Raw genomic sequence first — 19,235 nt, 5'->3', positions numbered from 1 at the left:
CTGGAGATGATGAATTTGCTTTAGACACACAATGAGCTTGAAATGATGATGAGGGTTCCAGAAATAAATGTTCAGAAGGCAACATAGACTGGATGAGTTTCTTTGCATTCCTCTGCATTGTTTACAATCCCATGTTGTCTTTCCTCATTAGTGTTACCAAAAGGAATGTTCCATGATTTGCACAAAGGAAAAATCCTGCCTTCTGAAGCACTTGGCAAGACTTTACAGAATTAACTATTTTAAGATATCACTTTAATTTCATATTAAATATATTGACATAATAAAATTGAACTACCCAAGCAGTCATAGACTTGTTTGTATTCTTTACCAGTTTTCATAATTGCTGATTTTTAGAAAATTTGACCTATAAATAGAATCCTATTTTAGTGAGCTTGGGGAGATACAAAATAACTTATATTTAACTTCCACTAAAATTAATGTATATTATAGTCTATAGCAAAACAGCTTCAGGATGTATTGTTCATATTTATAGAGAAACTCATACAATCATATCTTGTTTACTAATCTTCTCTACTTTATTAATAACCCACCTTCGTTGTGACTTTTTGTCAGAGATAAAAGTACTCTTTATCCCTCCATCCTCCCGCCCCTCAGCTCTCCTGAAATAAACTATCACCAAAATACTAATAGAATATTTTGTGGAAAATCTCAAATGTCAAAAGTCCAAACACACTACAAATTAGAAACTCCAAAAGAACAATGTCTTTACTACAGAAATTAGCTTCAGAGTGGGTAACAACTGTTGAAGGCATCTGCTAAGTGGGATTTTTAATTTAATGGAATTTGTTATAACTACATCAGTAAAGCACAATTGCTGTGCACCATCTGTTGAGGCCTTGAAATTGACTTGCTTATGTAGAACCGGATGTAACAATCATATCTGTTGAAAGGGAATACTACTTTGTACTAACTTTTCATCTTACCCTTTATTTTCCAATGCTTTTAGAATCATTAGACAATAAGTTAATGAGAAAAAAACACAATCTCAAGAGTCAAAGGGGCAACTCAACAATAAAAAAAAAAAACCTGATTAAAAGACAAAGGACTTGAATAGAAATTTTCCAAAGAAGATATACGAATCGCCAATAAGCACATGAAAATATGCCCAACATCACTAATCATTAGGGAAATGCAAATTAAAATCGCAATATACCATTTCACACCCATTAAGGTGGCCATTACAAAATAGAAAAATAAACAAAAACCAGAGAATAAGTGTTAACAAGGCTGTGGAAACATTGGAATCCTTAAGCACTGCTGGTGGGAATGTGAAATGATGCAGCTGCTAAAAACCATATAGCATTTCCTCAAACAAATAAAAATAGAATTGCCATAGGATCCAAAAATTCCACTTCTGAGTGTATAACTAAAATAATTGAAAGCAGGGACTCAAACAGGTATTTGTACACCGATATTCACAACAGCATTATTCACAATGGCAAGAATGTGGAAGTAACTCATTGTCCATTGACAGATGAACAGATAAGCGAAATGTGGTATATACACACAATAGAATATTATTCAGCTTTGAAAAAAAGAAGGAGATTCTGGCATATACTACAACATAAACAAATCTCAAGGACATTATGCCAAATGAAATAGCCCTCTCATAAAAGAAACACATACTGTTCACTTATAATGATATGAGGTACCTAGGGTAGTCAAATTCATAAAGATTGGCTGGAGAGAGTGGGGAATGGGGAGTTATTTAATGTATATAGAGTTTCAGTTTAGGAAGATGAAAAGAGTTTTGGAGACCAATGGTGGTGATGATTTCACAACCATGATAATGTACTTAATGCCACTGAACTGGACACTTAAAAAATGGTTAGAAACACACACACACACACACACACACACACAGTGTATTTTACCACAATAAGAGTCAAAGGGACGCAGAGGAGGCATCAGATGACTGAAAGACCCTAATAAAGAGCTGAAAGTTGAGCCAAATCAGTTGAATTATGCATCACTCTGCACATCCACTTTATCAGAGATGGGGCCTCCAGTGTCTGTCACACTGCAGTGTCAGTACCGATGGACCTCATGGTGCAGAAGGCTGGAAGCAAGGAAGAAGGAGGGATCATTCAGGGGAGACCTAGGTCTATAGTAATGTCTTCCCAAGAATGACCCCTCATCTTTCTCCCAGATGGGACCAAAAAAGCAGCTAAGGGAACCTTCAGAATGGAGACTGCATTGAGGGAAACTACCTCATCTCAATCGTATCCTTAGAACACACATTTCATAGGGGCGCCTGGGTGGCGCAGTCGGTTAGGCGTCCGACTTCAGCCAGGTCACGATCTCGCGGTCTGTGAGTTCGAGCCCCGCGTCGGGCTCTGGGCTGATGGCTCGGAGCCTGGAGCCTGTTTCCGATTCTGTGTCTCCCTCTCTCTCTGCCCTTCCCCCGTTCGTGCTCTGTCTCTCTCTGTACCAAAAATAAATAAAAAACGTTGAAAAAAAAATTAAAAAAAAAGAACACACATTTCATGGTTAAACCTTTTCCTCTTTAAGAAAATAGACAAAGCGGGGAGCCCGGGTGGCTGAGTTGGTTAAGCGTCAACCCTTGATTTCATCTCGGGTCATGATCTCGCAGCTCGTGAGTTGGGCTCTGTGCTGACAGTACAGAGACTGCTTAGGATTCTGTCTCTCTCCTTCTCTCTCTGTCTCTCCCCCCACTCACACTGTCTCTCTGTCTCTCTCACTCAAAATAAATAAAACTTAAGAAAAAAGAAAATAGATAAAGGAATTTCAGTACATGTTATATATGTTGTTGTTATAAATGTAATACTTTTCCGCTGTAGAAATTTGAAAATCAAGAAGTGTAGAACAAAGTAAATATGACCTGTAATCCCACTACACAGATGACTGCTCATTTGGGGGTTTTCCTTCATGCTTTTGATACATAGTTGGGGATTTTGAAGCTCAAATGTTGAATGAGTTATAATGGTGGAGTACTAAATATCATTAACAGGAAACAAATTTAAAATATTAATTAGGACCTCACTCTTTCATATCATCATAATATAGTGTTGTATGTAGATTTGTCATTATTCTCTCCTATCTAAAATAATGGGCATTACAATCTATTATCTAAAAGAATAAAATATTACTTCTAAGAACTTGCAAATACACTTAGAGTCCAAAGATCTCTCTTCACACCTCTCAGAGGTGGTCTCATATAATCCACTTCTCCCAGGGCCTCTTCCTCTACTGGTTCTCTCCCTTTCTTAATATTTCTTTGCATGGTTTAACCATAGTTTATTTAATACTTCCCTTATTGTTATTTGATTTTGGGTTGTTGTTTTATTTTGTATTAAAAGATATATATATGCAAAAGTTGATGGATTAGATGAAAAAAATTGGCAAAATATTGATAACATTTAAAGGTGGGGGGTGGGTGCATGGGGTTGCATTATATTGGAATGTAAGAACTTTGAAAAAAACAAAGCACAAGGAACAAAATAAAATTTCCAAAAATTATAATTAGTATTTCCAGGGCACTATGAGATGATATTGCATTCATGAAATAAGAATGAGAAAGAAAACAAAACAGAAGATACTTTAGAAGGCCCAACATATAAATAACAGTAGTCTTAAAAAGGAGACTAGAGAAAGTGGAGGGGGAGGTATATAACAAAAAAAAAATAATTCAATAAAATTTCCCAGAACTGAAGAACATAAATTGAAAAGCCAAAAGATCATGGAGCATAACGAATGGAAAAAGACTCACACCAAGGCACATCTTGGGCAATTTTTATAGCTTGGAAACAAAGAGACAATTCATTGATCTAATCATCTCTTCTCATTTCCTTACCCTCCTCATGTACTCTCTTCCTTCTTTCAGCTTAAACTCAATGGTCAATAGTTCTAATCAATTCCTTGGCTAGAACCTCCACATCTTTGTTCCTCTTACGCTTTCTCATCTTTTCTGAACAAAATCATAACCACAGTCAAATTAAACTTTCCTTCCACTCCATTTCTGCACCAGTGAAACTGAACATAAAGATGGGAAAACCAACAGTCATGTTGATTGGATTATCATTAACCTCAAGTGGGCCTTTACTGCTGCCCAGTAATCACACATTACCCTCGTGTGTTCACTTTCCCACTTTCCTAGACAACTATCTCATACTTGTATCTCTTTCCTCCATCCTCCTCTACCTCTTTCCCCACCCACTCTCAGCTGTTGCCCTTGTTTCCTATATTGCTGAGGAAACCAAAGCTGTCAAAGAATTCCCACAAGCCACACCCTGCATACTTATCTACCCTCCTACATCTGTGCTCACATACTCTGCATTTTCTCAAGTCCTTGATGATGAACTAGCCACACTCCTACTGAAGTCATCACTTTTACCTGACTACTAGGTCCAGCCCCTCTTAGAAACACCACTCCAGCCATTTTTTTTTTCTTTGCATTTTTTAGATTACACTTTCAAGTTTCCCCTTTAGAGCATATTATTCGCAACAGCACACAAACCACTGTTATTTATCACAGCTTTAAAAAGAACTTCCATGGACCCACATCCTCCTCTACCTACCACTTCATTGGTTTCCTTCCCTTTATAATAAATCTCTTTAAAAAGTTGTCTATACTCAATGTCTCCAAAGTATTTTCTCCTATGCTTATTTGAACCAAATAGGTTTATCCTCAACATGCCACCAAGATCATCGATGAACAATTACTTCCATGTTGCTAAATACAATGGTCAGTTCTCATCTTACTTGACCCATGGAAGTATCTGATACAATTGATCACACCTTCTTCCTGGATATACTTTCTTCACTTGTCTTCTAGACTATCACATCCTCCAAAGTTGTAATTCTATTCTACTGGCCATTTATGAGTTTCTTTTTCTAGTTCTCATGATTTCCTACCTCTAAAAGTCGAAGGGCTCCAACACTCAAGGGCCTTAGACCCCTTCTCTTTTCTAGCTAAACTCATTCCCTAGGTTATCTCAGTTGGCATCCTGACTTTAAATGCTATCTATTGCGAATTATTCCCAGATTTGCATCTCTAGTCCTGATCTCCATACCAGTATATCCAACTCCCTTCTTAAGTTGTTTTTTTAACTTTCTAGTAAGCTTTTCTAATTTTGCACATCTAAACTTAAGCTCTTAATCTTCTTTTCAAAATCTGTTACACTTCCAATCTTTTCTATATCTATTAATGGCAAATCCATACTTTTACATTGCACAGGCAAGGAAAACAAAACATGGTTCAAGAAAGGAGAATGTTATCTTACATGGTTTGGATTTAGTCATATCTATATCAGCCTGAAGTATGAGTGCTTGAAGATGGATCTAACCCAAAATTACAGTGTGATTGTATTTGGAAGATGAAAAAGTTATGTGTGTGTGTGTGTGTGTGTGTGTGTGCGCGCGCATGCGACCCTGAATACAGGTGAAGCATGGGTTAAGAATGTAAGAGAGCTAAATACTCTTCTTCCATAACAATATGCCAATAAATAATAACACACAAACCAGTGTGAGCATAGTTAGTAAGTTTTGTATAACTATTTAAATTAGGATGTATAACTTTGATAAATATAATAGATACATTTTGGTACTACTTATATTTGAAATGGCTATGTTGAAAGTCATAATGCTTAACAGCAGATGTAATAGTAGTTGTATGAATACCAACAAAAAATATGGAAAGTCCCACTGGAATATCTATGGAGAAACTTTGGAAAGAGATGGATATTTGGGATTTTCTAACACATTTGAGTTTTAAGCAATATATGTTCCTTCTATAATTAGAAAAGCATAAATATTTTTAAATGGATTTCTAAAATGCATAATTACTTAATTATTGATAGTGATCATTCATCATAATGTATCTTATTTACTAACTAGAAAAATGCTTGTTAGGTGACTGAATGCTAAGATTTAATTTTTCTCTCCATTGATGTACTTGATATTAAATCTAGATTCTTACAGCTTGCCCATCTGAAAAAAGTGTATTTCTTAGTTGGAAATATGTGCATGATATTCTTTAAATGAGGCTTCATGATGTGATAGAAAAAGTAAAAATGATGAAGCCAAATATATGTACAAGGTTTGAATGAAACATGAAAATAAATTATGTATTTTTATTAAAGGTAAAATGTAACACTTAGTATTCCTTATGAATCTTCTTATGTGTCTTATGTTTACATACATGATTTCAAAGGAAATAGAAATTTAATCAAATCACTAAGTATTTATTTTAAATGATCTACTACTCATAAGACACTATACTAAGTTTTATGGGTCATTTAAGGAAATAAATATTTCTGTTTTCAAATCGCAGTCTGGCTGGGAAATAACAGTAGAGATTGTAAATTGTTTGATCAAATCTAGGACCTCGGGAGTGATAATGCTCCCTGCTATAAAAGTATATTTTCCGGCCTCCCCTGAAAAGGAGTTGGCCAATGTGACATAAGTAGGAAAGCCCTTTCTGTCTCCTCTTCTATTTTTTTCTTGCCTAGAACTCATTTGAACACCTATAGTTCCAGCAGCAATCTTGGGCCATGAAGCAATCTTGATATTGAAAGCCACTCACAAGGTATGATAAAGCAGAAAGGCAGAAGGAGCACCATTCTTGATCACATCATATCAGCCCTGCACATCCTATATTCTGATTTCTTTTAGAAAAAAAAAAAGAACCATGAACTTGAATCATGTTTCAGTCTCTTCCTCTCTTTTAAAGTTCCTGATGTATCCAATCCTAGTTCTAATTAATGTAGGAAATAAGATATAATTAAGCAAAATGTTCAAGAATAACATAAAATATAATTACAGCTTAATAAAAAAAGAAATGGCACATGACAGAACACTATTTATTGAAAAGCACAAATAAAGCATAGAGAGGCAGTATACAGTGTCCAAGTGTTGAGTCTGGGCTCTGAAAATACATAGAGAAATTTTATAGAAGACAAAGGGGACACCTCAAATTATTAAGAAAAAGTGGAATTTTTAATACATGATGTGGAAACAGCTGTATAATCATTTGGAAAAGATAAAATTGAAACCATATATCGCTTAATGGACCAGGATAAATTGAGAATGGATTAGAAACATAAATATTAAAAAAACCAAAAGCACAAAGTAATATAGTAAAATGTGGATAAAATTTTTCATAATTTGGCCACGAGTATAGCTTTTACAAATATAACTCAAAATCCAGAAACAATAACAAAAAAGACTGACAAACTTGATGACACCAAAATTGTAAGCTTTTGAATGTCAAAATAAAAACCCCATAAGCAATAATATTAAAAAGACAAGTGAACAGCTGGGGAAAATATTTTCAAGTTTTGTTGTTTCAAAGAGATGTCTCTCTAACACAAAAAGAGTTCCTAAAAATCAATTTTAAATAAAACAACAGCCCAATAGGAAAAATAAGCAAAAGTGATAGCCTAGAAGCCCATACAAAAAGAAAGGCACATAGCCCTTACACATATTAAAAGATGTTCTACCTCACTCCTAATAAAATAACGTAAATTAAAAATACACTGAGAAACCATATCTCATCTAACAAATCGGCAAAAATCTAAGAGCCGACCAAACTGTTGTAGAGGTTGGAAGAAAACAAGCACTCTTATTCATGGTTAATGAAGATACAATTTGGTACAAACCCAGGGAGAGACATGTGGTGATATACGGTGTTCCCCCTTATCCACAGTGTCACTTTCTGTGGTTTCAGCTACTCATGATGAACCGCAGTCCATAGCAGATGATCCTTCTTCTGAGTATTGGCAGAAAGTCAATAGTGGCCTAATGCCACATCATAACGCCCACCTCATTCACCTCGCTTCATCTTATCACATAGGCATTTTGTCATCTCACATCATCAGAGGAAGAGTGAGAACAGTGCAACAAGATATTTTGAGAGTGACCACATTCATGTAATTTTTATTACAATATATCATTACAATTGTTTCACTTCATTAGTGGCAATTATTGTCAATCTCTTACTGTGCCTCATTTATGAATTCAACTTCTCATAGGTATGTATGTATAGGAAAAAACACAGTGTATATAGAGCTCAGTACTATCCCCAGTTTCAGGTATCTACTGGGGATCTTGGAATGGATAATGGGAACTAATGTATAAGAAAACTACAGACACTTTTATTCTTTAATCCAACAATTCCACTTCTAAAAATATAAAGTAATGTTATATCTGTCATTTTATACTATATTTCCATACGCATTTTTAGAGCTCAGAATCAACACTCGGGCACTATATACTGTCTCTCCACACTTTCTTTATTTGTGCTATTCAATAAGTTATATATGCCATGTGCCAGTTTTTTTTTTTATAATTTTTTTTTTCAACGTTTTTTATTTATTTTTGGGACAGAGAGAGACAGAGCATGAACGGGGGAGGGGCAGAGAGAGAGGGAGACACAGAATCGGAAGCAGGCTCCAGGCTCTGAGCCATCAGCCCAGAGCCTGACGCAGGGCTCGAACTCACAGACCACGAGATCGTGACCTGGCTGAAGTCAGACGCTTAACCGACTGCGCCACCCAGGCGCCCCAAGCCAGTTTTTTTATTAAACTGTAATTTTGTTTTATATTTTTCTGTAATACATTCTGTAATATACCTGACATATGTGACAGCATTATTTATAACAGTAAAAAATTATTAAAGCATACAAACAAATAAAAACAGTAAAACATTGAGAGAATGAAAATAAAGTACATCTCCATAATGGAAACTATGTACCTTTCTCAAGATGGAGTACTATAAAACCATTTAAAAAGTATTGATATGAGGGGCGCCTGGGTGGCTCAGTCGGTTAAGCGTCCGACTTCGGCTCAGGTCATGATCTCACGGTCTGTGGGTTCGAGCCCCGCGTCGGGCTCTGTGCTGACAGCTCAGAGCCTGGAGCCTGTTTCGGATTCTGTGTCTCCTTCTCTCTGTGACCCTCCCCCATTCATGCTCTGTCTCTCTCTGTCTCAAAAATAAATAGACGTTAAAAAAAATTTTTTTTTAAGTATTGATATGAGAGAACTCTAGAATGTAATGTTATAAAAAATCAAGATTGTAAACAATGTATATAGTGTAATAACTTTTATGCAGGCTACAGAAACACACACACACACACACACACACGTTTATAGAAACACAAACAAGACAGGCAAACCAGAAGCTAAATTTTTTAAATGTCTATTGGGGAGTATGAAAAAGAAGTAAACTTTTCCTGAATATTGTTCAGTTTAAAGTTTTAAATTTAGGACCATGGTTTGTTTTAAAGTTTTGTCAAATCATATAAATGTTTTACATATTAAGAAATAAAATTCAGGGCACCTAGCTGGCTCAATCAGTAAAGCATGTGACTCTTGCACTCACGGTGGTAAGTTCAAGTCCCACGTTGGGCACAGAGTTTACTTTAAAAAAATAAAATTTAGGGGCACCTGGGTAGCTCAGTCGGTTAAAGCGTCCAACTTTGGCTCAGGTCATAATCTCACGGTCTGTGGGTTCGAGTCCCGCATCGGGCTCTGTGCTGACAGCTCAGAGCCTGGAGCCTGTTTCGGATTCTGTGTCTCCTTCTCTCTCTGACCCTCCCCCGTTCATGCTCTGCTTCTCTCCGTCTCAAAAATAAATAAACATTAAAAAAATTTTTAAATAAATAAAATAAAATTTAAATTTTGAAATAATACTAAAATTGAGATGAACTGAAACAAATAAATCTAATTATTTGTCAAATTGGTAACATAACCACACATAGAAAAGCATTATTTCAAGTAATTTTAGAACATAGTAGCTATATACGCTTAGTGGGATATATTCTTTTTTTTTTTTTTTTTAATTTTTTTTTCAACGTTTTTTATTTTTATTTTTGGGACAGAGAGAGACAGAGCATGAAGGGGGGAGGGGCAGAGAGAGAGGGAGACACAGAATCGGAAGCAGGCTCCAGGCTCCGAGCCATCAGCCCAGAGCCTGACGCGGGGCTCGAACTCACAGACCGCGAGATCGTGACCTGGCTGAAGTCGGACGCTTAACCGACTGCGCCACCCAGGCGCCCAGTGGGATATATTCTGAGGACAAAAGAGATCTGCAAAAAAATCTCTAACTTTATTTGCTAAGTTTACTATTAGTGGTAATGCTGATGTTATCAGCTTGAAATCATTTAGTGAATATTGTAACAACTAATTTATGTTTATGTTGTTAGAAACCAGGGTGTTAGGTGTAAATATAAAATCAAATAAGTTGAGGAAATAATTGGAAATGGAAGTACCTATGTAAACTATGACTTCTTAATTTTTTATATGGAACAATTCCAAATTAAAGAAACATTACAAGAAAAGTACAAAGAAATCTTTTAACCCTTTTCCTCAATTCATTTATTATTAATATTTTACTCCATTTGCTTTATCATTTGTTTAATTTATCTACACACAGATAATTATTTTTCAGAAACAGGTGCATAAATCATGATGGGTGTATATTTTTAAGAATAAGAATATTTTCTCTTATACAATCAACAACTTCAGCAAACTTAACACTGATTCAATATTTCTATTTAATCTATGTGCCATATTCTAAGTTTGCCAAGGACCCAATATTGTCCTGCATTGCAGTTTTTTTCCCCTCCAGTTTAGGATCCAGTCTAGAATCAGGAATTATAGTTGGAGGTTACACCTCTTTGGTCTCCTTTAGTCTGGAACATTCTCTCAGTCTTTCTTTGTTTTATAAAACAGAGAATTTTTAGAATAGAATATTCCTCATTTTGAATTTGTCTGATATTCTTGTGATTAGATTGAGGTTGTACATTCCACTGTATAAGTGACATTATGTCCTTCCCAGAGTATCACATGGGTGATACTAATTTTGATCACTTGATAAGGGTACTTCTGATTTATCTACTGTATCATCATCATTATCATCCCATGATTTCTTTAAAAACATATATTCTAGCTCTGTCCACAGACAGGGTCTAGTCCACAATGCTCCAGGGGCAATAACCAGCCCTATTGACCAAATTTAGGTCTCTAAATGCCATTCTCAGTACAAGATACCAGGAATTCTTGGAGAAATGGCTACCCTAGGTCTAGAGTAGGGAATTTACAAGGTGAGTTAGGGGTATCTTATTGTACCACAAAGCAAGGAAGTTCTCAAAATCTACGTGAGTCATGTCAAAAGACTCTGAAGCTGGCTTGAAAAGGATCTCATAGGCCAAAGACAGGAAAACCAGAGAATCAGAAAGAAAAAAAGAAGTAACCATAATTGATTGGTGTGCATTGGCTATATAAAAATCCACAAATCCATGATAATACTCCCGACACCATTCAAAGGACAAGACATGCTGGGCTCATTTGCTCTAATGGGCCTTTGTGCCCCGGTCTGAACAGTTGAGCATGCTTTGCTTAATCTGATAAAACTCAACTTTCAAGATCCAGCTCAGATACCACTTCCTCTGAGAAGCCATCCCTAAAACTCTATGTAATTCATTGTTTCTCCATATTTCAACAGAGCTCATTGTATCTGCTTCTTCAAAGACATGTATCACACTGTACTGGAATTGATTGTTTAACTGTATTTTCTCTCTAGACTGTAAGTTTATAAATATAAGGCCTGTCTGAGTTTTATTTATTTTGTTATTCCCAGTGCCTAACACATACTTATAGACAATTTTATATATTATATAACATTATTTGTTGTAGGTGAATGGATCAATCTCAATATTATCCCAGGTTTCTTCTTCATCACACAATACAAATTTGTCTATATTTTAGAAAATGCTCGAATGCAGTTAAATACCTGGCTATTTTACCCAACATGCCCAATGTTTATCACCATGGATTTTTTTAAAGTTTTTTTTCCTATCATCTATTGCTTTAGCACTAAGTAGACTAGAAATATGCCCCACAATCTTTTTCTGATTTTTATTCTTAGACAGTAATTTCCTACAGTATTTTTATTTATCCCACTCTGTTTTCTGCACTAAAGACCTGTCTGCACACATAGATCTACTGATATGTAGGGTGGGAAGTATTAAAAGTCAACTGTAACTGGTGGCCTGACCTGGTTGTAATCTTTTTTTTAAAATAGTAGTTAGTAGTTTGAAATAAAAAAAAATTTTAAGCCAATTTGGTGGGCGCCTGGGTGATGCAGTCGTTAAGCATCTGACTTTGGTTCAGGTCATGATCTCACTGTTCATGAGTTCAAGCCCCGCCTCAAGCTCTGTGCTGACAGCGTGGAACCCAGGAGCCGGCTTCCACTTCTGTGTCTCACTCTTTCTGCCCTCCCCCTGCTCACGCTCTGTCTCTCTGTCTCTGTCTCTCTCAAAAATAAATAAACATTTAGGGGCGCCTGGGTGGCGCAGTCGGTTAAGCGTCCGACTTCAGCCAGGTCACGATCTCGCGGTCCGTGAGTTCGAGCCCCGCGTCAGGCTCTGGGCTGATGGCTCGGAGCCTGGAGCCTGCTTCCGATTCTGTGTCTCCCTCTCTCTCTGCCCCTCCCCCGTTCATGCTCTGTCTCTCTCTGTCCCAAAAATAAATTAAAAACGAAATAAATAAATAAATAAACATTTAAAAATAATAATAAAAGTCAATTTGGTACATCTGTAACACACCACTGATAACTTATGTAGTGTGTTCTCTAGCAGGCTGTATCAAACCTCCTTCATCCAGTCTCTCACTATGTGTGGAATCTTTCATGCAAGTGTGGATTCATTCAGCCATAGGTCTTTGCGGACTTCTAAGCATTAACAATTTAGACGGCAGATGTGATGCAAAACACCTGTCAAAGTCATATGCAAACACACTAAAATGCTTTGGGAAAGCCTTCTCATACACAGTGAAAGGATTCTCATCTAGGCCAGGGGCAGGTGAGCACTAATAGGTGTGTACAGTGCAGCGGCTTAACCCCTTTTGTGCTTGGGAGGAACCTCTCTGGCTTCCGCGTGCCGCGTGGAGGAGGACTGAGGTGCTGAGGCGCAAGTGGAAAGAGGGGAGGGCGGTGTGGCAGCGGCTACTGAAAGCTGTGGAGAGCTGTAAGCGGGGACCAGTCGCTGGCCGCGGTGCTGAACACGCCCTCAATTGGCCCCAAGATGCCTGGCAGGAAGAGGCCCAGCTGGTTGGTGAGATCGCTGGCAGTCGCCAGTCTCACGTCTTAGGTTGTAGATTCCGGGCTCCGGACAGAGGGACATAACAGGTCGCGTCCAAGGGCGTCACCTTTCAAGTGGCCTCCGACGCATTTCCATGGGACACAGCTCCTGCTCCTGGAACAGCTATCACGTAACAGTAATACTGCCCGTGGATGTATGCGCGCGCGCGCGTGTGTGTGTGTGTGTGTGTATTTATATGTATACATACATATATACATATTTTACATATATGTATATGTATATATACATATACATACGTATATGTATATGTATATATACATATACATATACATACGTATATGTATATACGTATATGTATATACGTATATGTATATATATACACATATATATAATGTGTGTGTGTGTGTGTGTGTGTATATATATATATATATATATATATATATATATGTATGTATTTTTTGTGATCCAACTCTGCCCCTGACCCTTGACACCCAGTCCCAGTGGTCCTCAAAGCATCCTTGCAGTTTAAAATAAAAAGTTAATGACTTTGACCATGTGAACACAGCTACACAAAGCTGATCTCTCTCAATCATTCCTCAAAAAATTGTTTACTGCGCACCTTCCACGTGCCAGCCTCACAGCCCGTGCTCCTCCTTTGCCCGCCCTACCCTCCCTCCATGTCCCTTTCCTTTTGCCCCTCCTTCCCCGCTCCCACCTCCACCCTGAGATTTGCATAAGGCAAGTAATCTCTTACACAACAAATCGCTTACCACAGCTAGCCGCTGAAGGGAAGGACCTACAAAGGGCTAGGATTCAGAAGAAAGTTTATTCAGCACATCCTGTCCTTCGTGCTCAGAAGTCCAAATCCGAAGAGAGCTCCAAGTCTAGTCTCTGGGTCCCCCAACTCTCTGTGTGACCTCGGACAAGTGGCTACACGACTCTGAGCCAGTTTGTTTTGGTTAACACGATGATAGGTTCTAGAACTGCGTGAGGTTCTTCCCAGGTGCGCACTGGTCTCCTCTCTGGTCGGAACACAAATACTAGGTCTTTCTTTCTTTCTTTCTTTCTTTCTTTCTTTCTTTCTTTCTTTCTTTCTTTCTTTCTTTCTTTCTTCTCTCTCCTTCCTTCCTTCCTTCCTTCCTTCCTTCCTTCCTTCCTTCCTTCCTTCCCTATCTCTCTTTTGGAGATCTCTCTTTTGGAGTGTGCCGGTGGGGCACACTCGCTTCTTCTTCCCACAAGGTCCATAACCAACTCTTTACCCCTTTTTGAGGAAAAACTCAGGTCCCGGCCACTGAAGGCATTCTCCGCGCCACTCCCACCGTCCCCGCCCCCGCCCCGGGTGTGACCTGTCCTTCTGGACCACTCTAAGCTGACAGCGCCCAAGGCTGGAAAGAGAGCGCCTTTCGCTCCCATTCCGCAGTGCCGGGTCTCCGAGGCCGCCACCAGCCGGGACGCTTTGGGGAAGTGCGAGATGCAGAAGGGGCGAGAAGACGCAGGAGAGGCGGGACTGGCGGGGCTTCCCCTGAGAAGGTGAAGGTACGCGAGTGGGGGCCAGCCAGAGGCTAGGTTTGGGGGAGATAATGGGGAAAAATAGAGGTGCCAGAAAGAGCGGTGGGTCACTCGTCCTCACCACCAGTGCGTGCGTGCGTGCGCGTGTGTCTCCCTCCCTCCCCTTTTTCGCCCCACGCTATCAATCTCACCTCCCTGCGCTTCTGCCTCTCACTTCCCTCTCTTTTCCTCTCCAAGCATCCTCCCCGCCAGCCCGCGCCGCTTCCTCCTTCGCACTCTCTCGCGACCAAAGGGACCCTCTGGGGCCAGACGGATCCAGCCTCTCAGGGCAGTCGCATCCCAGAGGCTGTTAAGTGGAAGCCCGCAGCATGTGGAACGCGACGCCGAGCGAGGAGCCGGGGTACAACCTCACGCTGCCGGACCTGGGCTGGGACGCTCCCCCCGACAACGACTCCTTTGCCGACGAGCTCCTGCCGCTCTTCCCCGCGCCGCTGCTGGCCGGCGTCACCGCCACCTGCGTGGCACTCTTTGTGGTGGGCATCGCGGGCAACCTGCTCACCATGCTGGTGGTGTCGCGCTTCCGCGAGCTGCGCACCACCACCAACCTCTACCTGTCCAGTATGGCCTTCTCCGACCTACTCATCTTCCTCTGCATGCCCCTCGACCTCGTCCGCCTGTGGCAGTACCGGCCCTGGAACTTCGGCGACCTGCTCTGCAAACTCTTCCAGTTCGTCAGCGAGAGCTGCACCTATGCCACAGTGCTCACCATCACCGCGCTGAGCGTCGAGCGCTACTTCGCCATCTGCTTCCCGCTGCGGGCCAAGGTGGTAGTCACCAAGGGCCGGGTGAAGCTGGTCATCCTGGTCATCTGGGCCGTGGCCTTCTGCAGCGCCGGGCCCATCTTCGTGCTGGTCGGGGTGGAGCACGAGAACGGCACCGACCCTCGGGACACCAACGAGTGTCGCGCCACCGAGTTCGCGGTGCGCTCCGGACTGCTCACGGTCATGGTATGGGTTTCCAGCGTCTTCTTCTTTCTGCCCGTCTTCTGCCTGACTGTGCTTTACAGCCTCATCGGCAGAAAGCTGTGGCGGAGAAAGCGCGGCGAGGCGGCGGTGGGCGCCTCGCTAAGGGACCAGAACCACAAGCAAACCGTGAAAATGCTGGGTGGGTCTCAGCGCGCCCTCGAGCTCGCGCTCCCGCGTCCTCTCCTCTCCCCTTGCCTTCCCTCCTTTCCCCTTCTCCCGGAGCCTCTACATCTTTCCCCTGTTTTTCTCAGTCTCAATCTGTAGGTCTGTCAGTTACTCTTTCCTGTTTCTGTCTTGAACTCTCTCTGGTTTCTTAGTTTCTCTGTGGTGTGTGCGTCTCCCTCTTTCTCTCTGTGTTCTGTTTTTTGTTCTGTTTTTCTGTGTCCCCTGCTCCTCCCCCCACAGCCCCAGTACGTCAGGGTCTCCATTCTTTCTTTTGTTCTCTATCTCTTCGTGTCTTTCTTTTGGTCTCCCTTTTTTTTTTCAGGAAAAGATGCCCCACCTTTATATTTCCCTTAAATGAATGTTATCAGCCCAGAAACACTGCCTTAAAAATGAGATATTTCATAAAAGTCTATTGTGGTCTTTAAGTGTTAAGGTGAGGTTAAGCTTCCTGCCTCAATTTGTGGATATCAAGTTGCATTTAAAAAGTAGGGTGGGGTGGGGGGAGGAGTAGGCATTGGATCTAGAAAGCATTTAGTGGTAAATTTAACCAAAGACATGATCCATGTGGGTAGTTCTGTCGGAAATGATTCATTTTTCTTTCAGTGTTGCGGTAGGCTTTCTGACCTGCATTTTTTTTAGATAATTGCATCAGTTCTGTTTACTCTGCTGCTGTTTATTTTAGCTTTGAAAAGAAGTCAATGACAAATCAGTGCTGGAGTCTCCATTTGTTTTTGTGACCACCTGTTTCTTCGGGTAGGATAGTCCAGGATAAAGCAGGATAAGTTAAGACATGCAGGCTTCCCACATGAGAAAAGATGACTTTGCGTGAGCTGACAGGACTTACTATCCCTCCCCAAACGGTCCTTCCAAGAGCATCGAGGTGCAGTATCAGGCCTCGAGTGCACTGCCTATTTACTACATAAATTTAAGTATGTGTGTTCAGTACAAGTGAAGTGATACAAAAATGCGTTCACATACAAGCAAAATACTGATTTTACTTGCTCTGTCAAAACCAGGATCTGTATGTTTTATTATTCCTCGTTATAGTCTAACGTTTTGTATTTGTTTACCTACTTAGTGCTTCTTAGAAGTTCCAGGTTGATTTTGTATTTGTATTTTTATAGTTCCTGGAATCCTGTATATTAAAGGGACACAGTTTTTTCAAAGAATGTGAAATTTTTTCATTTTCTAGACCAGTGATTCTCACAATATGACTAACACATTGCACACCTGCTAGTGACCTCCAGGGGATTCTAATATTCACGTTGCTACTGTGGCAGTCAGTTTTGAGGAGAAGTTTAGTAATTTCCTCCAGTTTTCTTTTTAAGCTGTTGACTATCCTCACTGTGTCTCAACAGCAACACTAATTTTCTTTTGCCTTGACATTATAAAGGGAATCACTAAAGTGGTAGAAAGACTAAAGTCTTATTTTCTGTTATTTTTCCTTTGACTTCTGAATTTTAAAAACCTAATCTAGAAATTCAGAGGTCCTGGGAAAAATCATCTGGCCTGGGCAAAATGAAGACTTGGATGGAGGATAATCAGCGTTAGTTGCTTGCATGGTCACTTATGCCTATTGTACGTGGCAGAGTATCGTCCATCTGAGAGGTTCTCAATCCTGACTGCATGCATATTCAGTCTTCTGTGAAACTTTAAAAAAGAAAAAAGAACAGAAAAGAAAAAGGCAGGTGTCCTGGTCTCCTTCCTAGGGTTATTAATTTTGTGAGTCTATAGTACATACAAGGAATCTGTGCCCCAGGAACTCTGATACCCACCAGCCGTTGAGTGTAACCACTGTACTTCATGTGTGTCTGGTTGTATCTAACACATGTGAAATGGTGGACTCTCGTGAACAAACTGTTGTGTCAATATGCCAGTCTAGTCACAAAACCACTCAAACAGTTGTTAAGTAGAAATGATCGGGAAGCTCGATAAAAATGGTTGAACTGTTAGTCCAATCTTGGTTAAAAAGTAGCAATAGGGAAAAGCAGAACGTAATGTTTCTCTGAAATCAATGGTCATACTATACATAATCAAAACAAAACTGTGTCTTCAAAATAGAATGTGGCTTGCTATGACATGTCTTGAACTCACACTCTCTCTCCCGTTGTCCTTTTAGCTGTAGTGGTGTTTGCTTTCATCCTCTGCTGGCTGCCCTTCCACGTAGGGCGATATTTATTTTCCAAATCCTTCGAGCCTGGCTCCCTGGAGATCGCTCAGATCAGCCAGTACTGCAACCTGGTATCCTTTGTCCTCTTCTACCTCAGCGCTGCCATCAATCCCATCCTGTATAACATCATGTCCAAGAAGTACCGGGTGGCAGTGTTCAGACTTCTGGGATTTGAACCCTTCCCCCAGAGGAAGCTCTCCACTCTGAAGGATGAAAGTTCTCGGGCCTGGACAGAATCTAGCATTAATACATGACCGAGCACATTGCTGAGCAAAGTCATCGCTTATTCTAAACCGGAAGCCATAGCACAGCAGAACTTGGGAAGAAGTTGAAGGTTAACTTTGGAATTAGGAACACATAGAGCTGGAAACAATTGGGAGGAAAGAAAAGATAGAACTTGCAGCGTTCTATTCGACTGCACGCTCATCAGTGCTCTCATACACTATTTCTGCGTATTCACTGTCTATGATTTTGCATTCTGCTGTTGGTGCTAGCAAGGACTTGGCAATTTGGAGAAAGGAGGGTGTGCAGAGGGGCAATTAGGGTACTTTGTACTGTGTAAATACTAAATCTGATTTACTTGTTCATAATGATAAAAAAAATTTGATCAAGAGAATGACATTAAAGTGAAACATTTAAGACATATCTTTTAACTACTAGCAATTTTCATATAGCTCCAGATCAGTGCTGTCCAAGATAAATATAATGCAAGGTACTTAAGTAATTCATATAAAACGTATAAATGAGAATTTGACATTCTTTTTTTTTTTTGGACAGAGTCTCTCAAATGTTTACATTTACAATGCACCTTAATTTGGATGCTAAGTTTTCACCAGTAAGACTGGATGTATTTAGGGTTCATGAAATTCACAGATGAAAAAGTAGATTCCATAAATCTAAGTGGCCCAAACACACCTAAAGGTTTTCCAATAAATAAACTACTGAAATTTTTAAAATTTAAAGTGAATTAAAATTAAAAATTCAGTTTTTAAAGTTGCTCAAGCCACCTTTGAGATGTGGTTAGTGGTTACCATATTGGACAGTGCAGCTCAGGAGTATATGTGAAATTATTGTTAATCTTATAAAAAATGTTTACAAATAAAACTCATTCCCTGAAGTGTTTTTTAATAGTGAACTTAGCATAGCAGAATGTTAGAGTGGTAAACCTTCAAAATTACACCTAAATGCCCTAGTCTTCATGCTTGGAAGAAAATGGATATGAAATAGAAGAGGCCTTTTTAAATTAGGTTGAAGTACATGTGTATTTATATATTCAGGAAATGAG

The 19,235-nt window shown here is 39.7% G+C and overlaps 1 protein-coding gene across 1 annotated transcript; it reads left to right on the top strand.

The window, feature by feature from the left end:
- Positions 1–14,260: 14,260 nt before the first annotated feature.
- Positions 14,261–18,594, top strand: GHSR (growth hormone secretagogue receptor). Its single transcript, XM_058729083.1, has 2 exons — positions 14,261–15,754; positions 17,900–18,594. Exons 1-2 carry the CDS (start codon positions 14,959–14,961, stop codon positions 18,202–18,204), a joined length of 1,101 nt encoding a protein of 366 aa, XP_058585066.1. The 5' UTR covers positions 14,261–14,958; the 3' UTR covers positions 18,205–18,594.
- Positions 18,595–19,235: the final 641 nt, after the last annotated feature.

The sequence above is a fragment of the Neofelis nebulosa genome, chromosome 5 (assembly GCF_028018385.1).
Source record: "Neofelis nebulosa isolate mNeoNeb1 chromosome 5, mNeoNeb1.pri, whole genome shotgun sequence".
NCBI lineage: Eukaryota > Metazoa > Chordata > Mammalia > Carnivora > Felidae > Neofelis > Neofelis nebulosa.
Note: the sequence above shows the minus strand (reverse complement) of the source record. Positions and strands in the feature narration are given on the sequence as shown.

What these genes read in the sequence shown, in the direction of transcription:
- GHSR (XM_058729083.1), top strand. Translation starts at nt 14,959, where the DNA reads ATGTGGAACGCGACGCCGAGCGAGGAGCCGGGGTACAACCTCACGCTG. An exon ending in GCAAACCGTGAAAATGCTGG is followed by an intron (nt 15,755 to 17,899) that starts GTGGGTCTCAGC and finishes TTGTCCTTTTAG; the next exon opens with CTGTAGTGGTGTTTGCTTTC.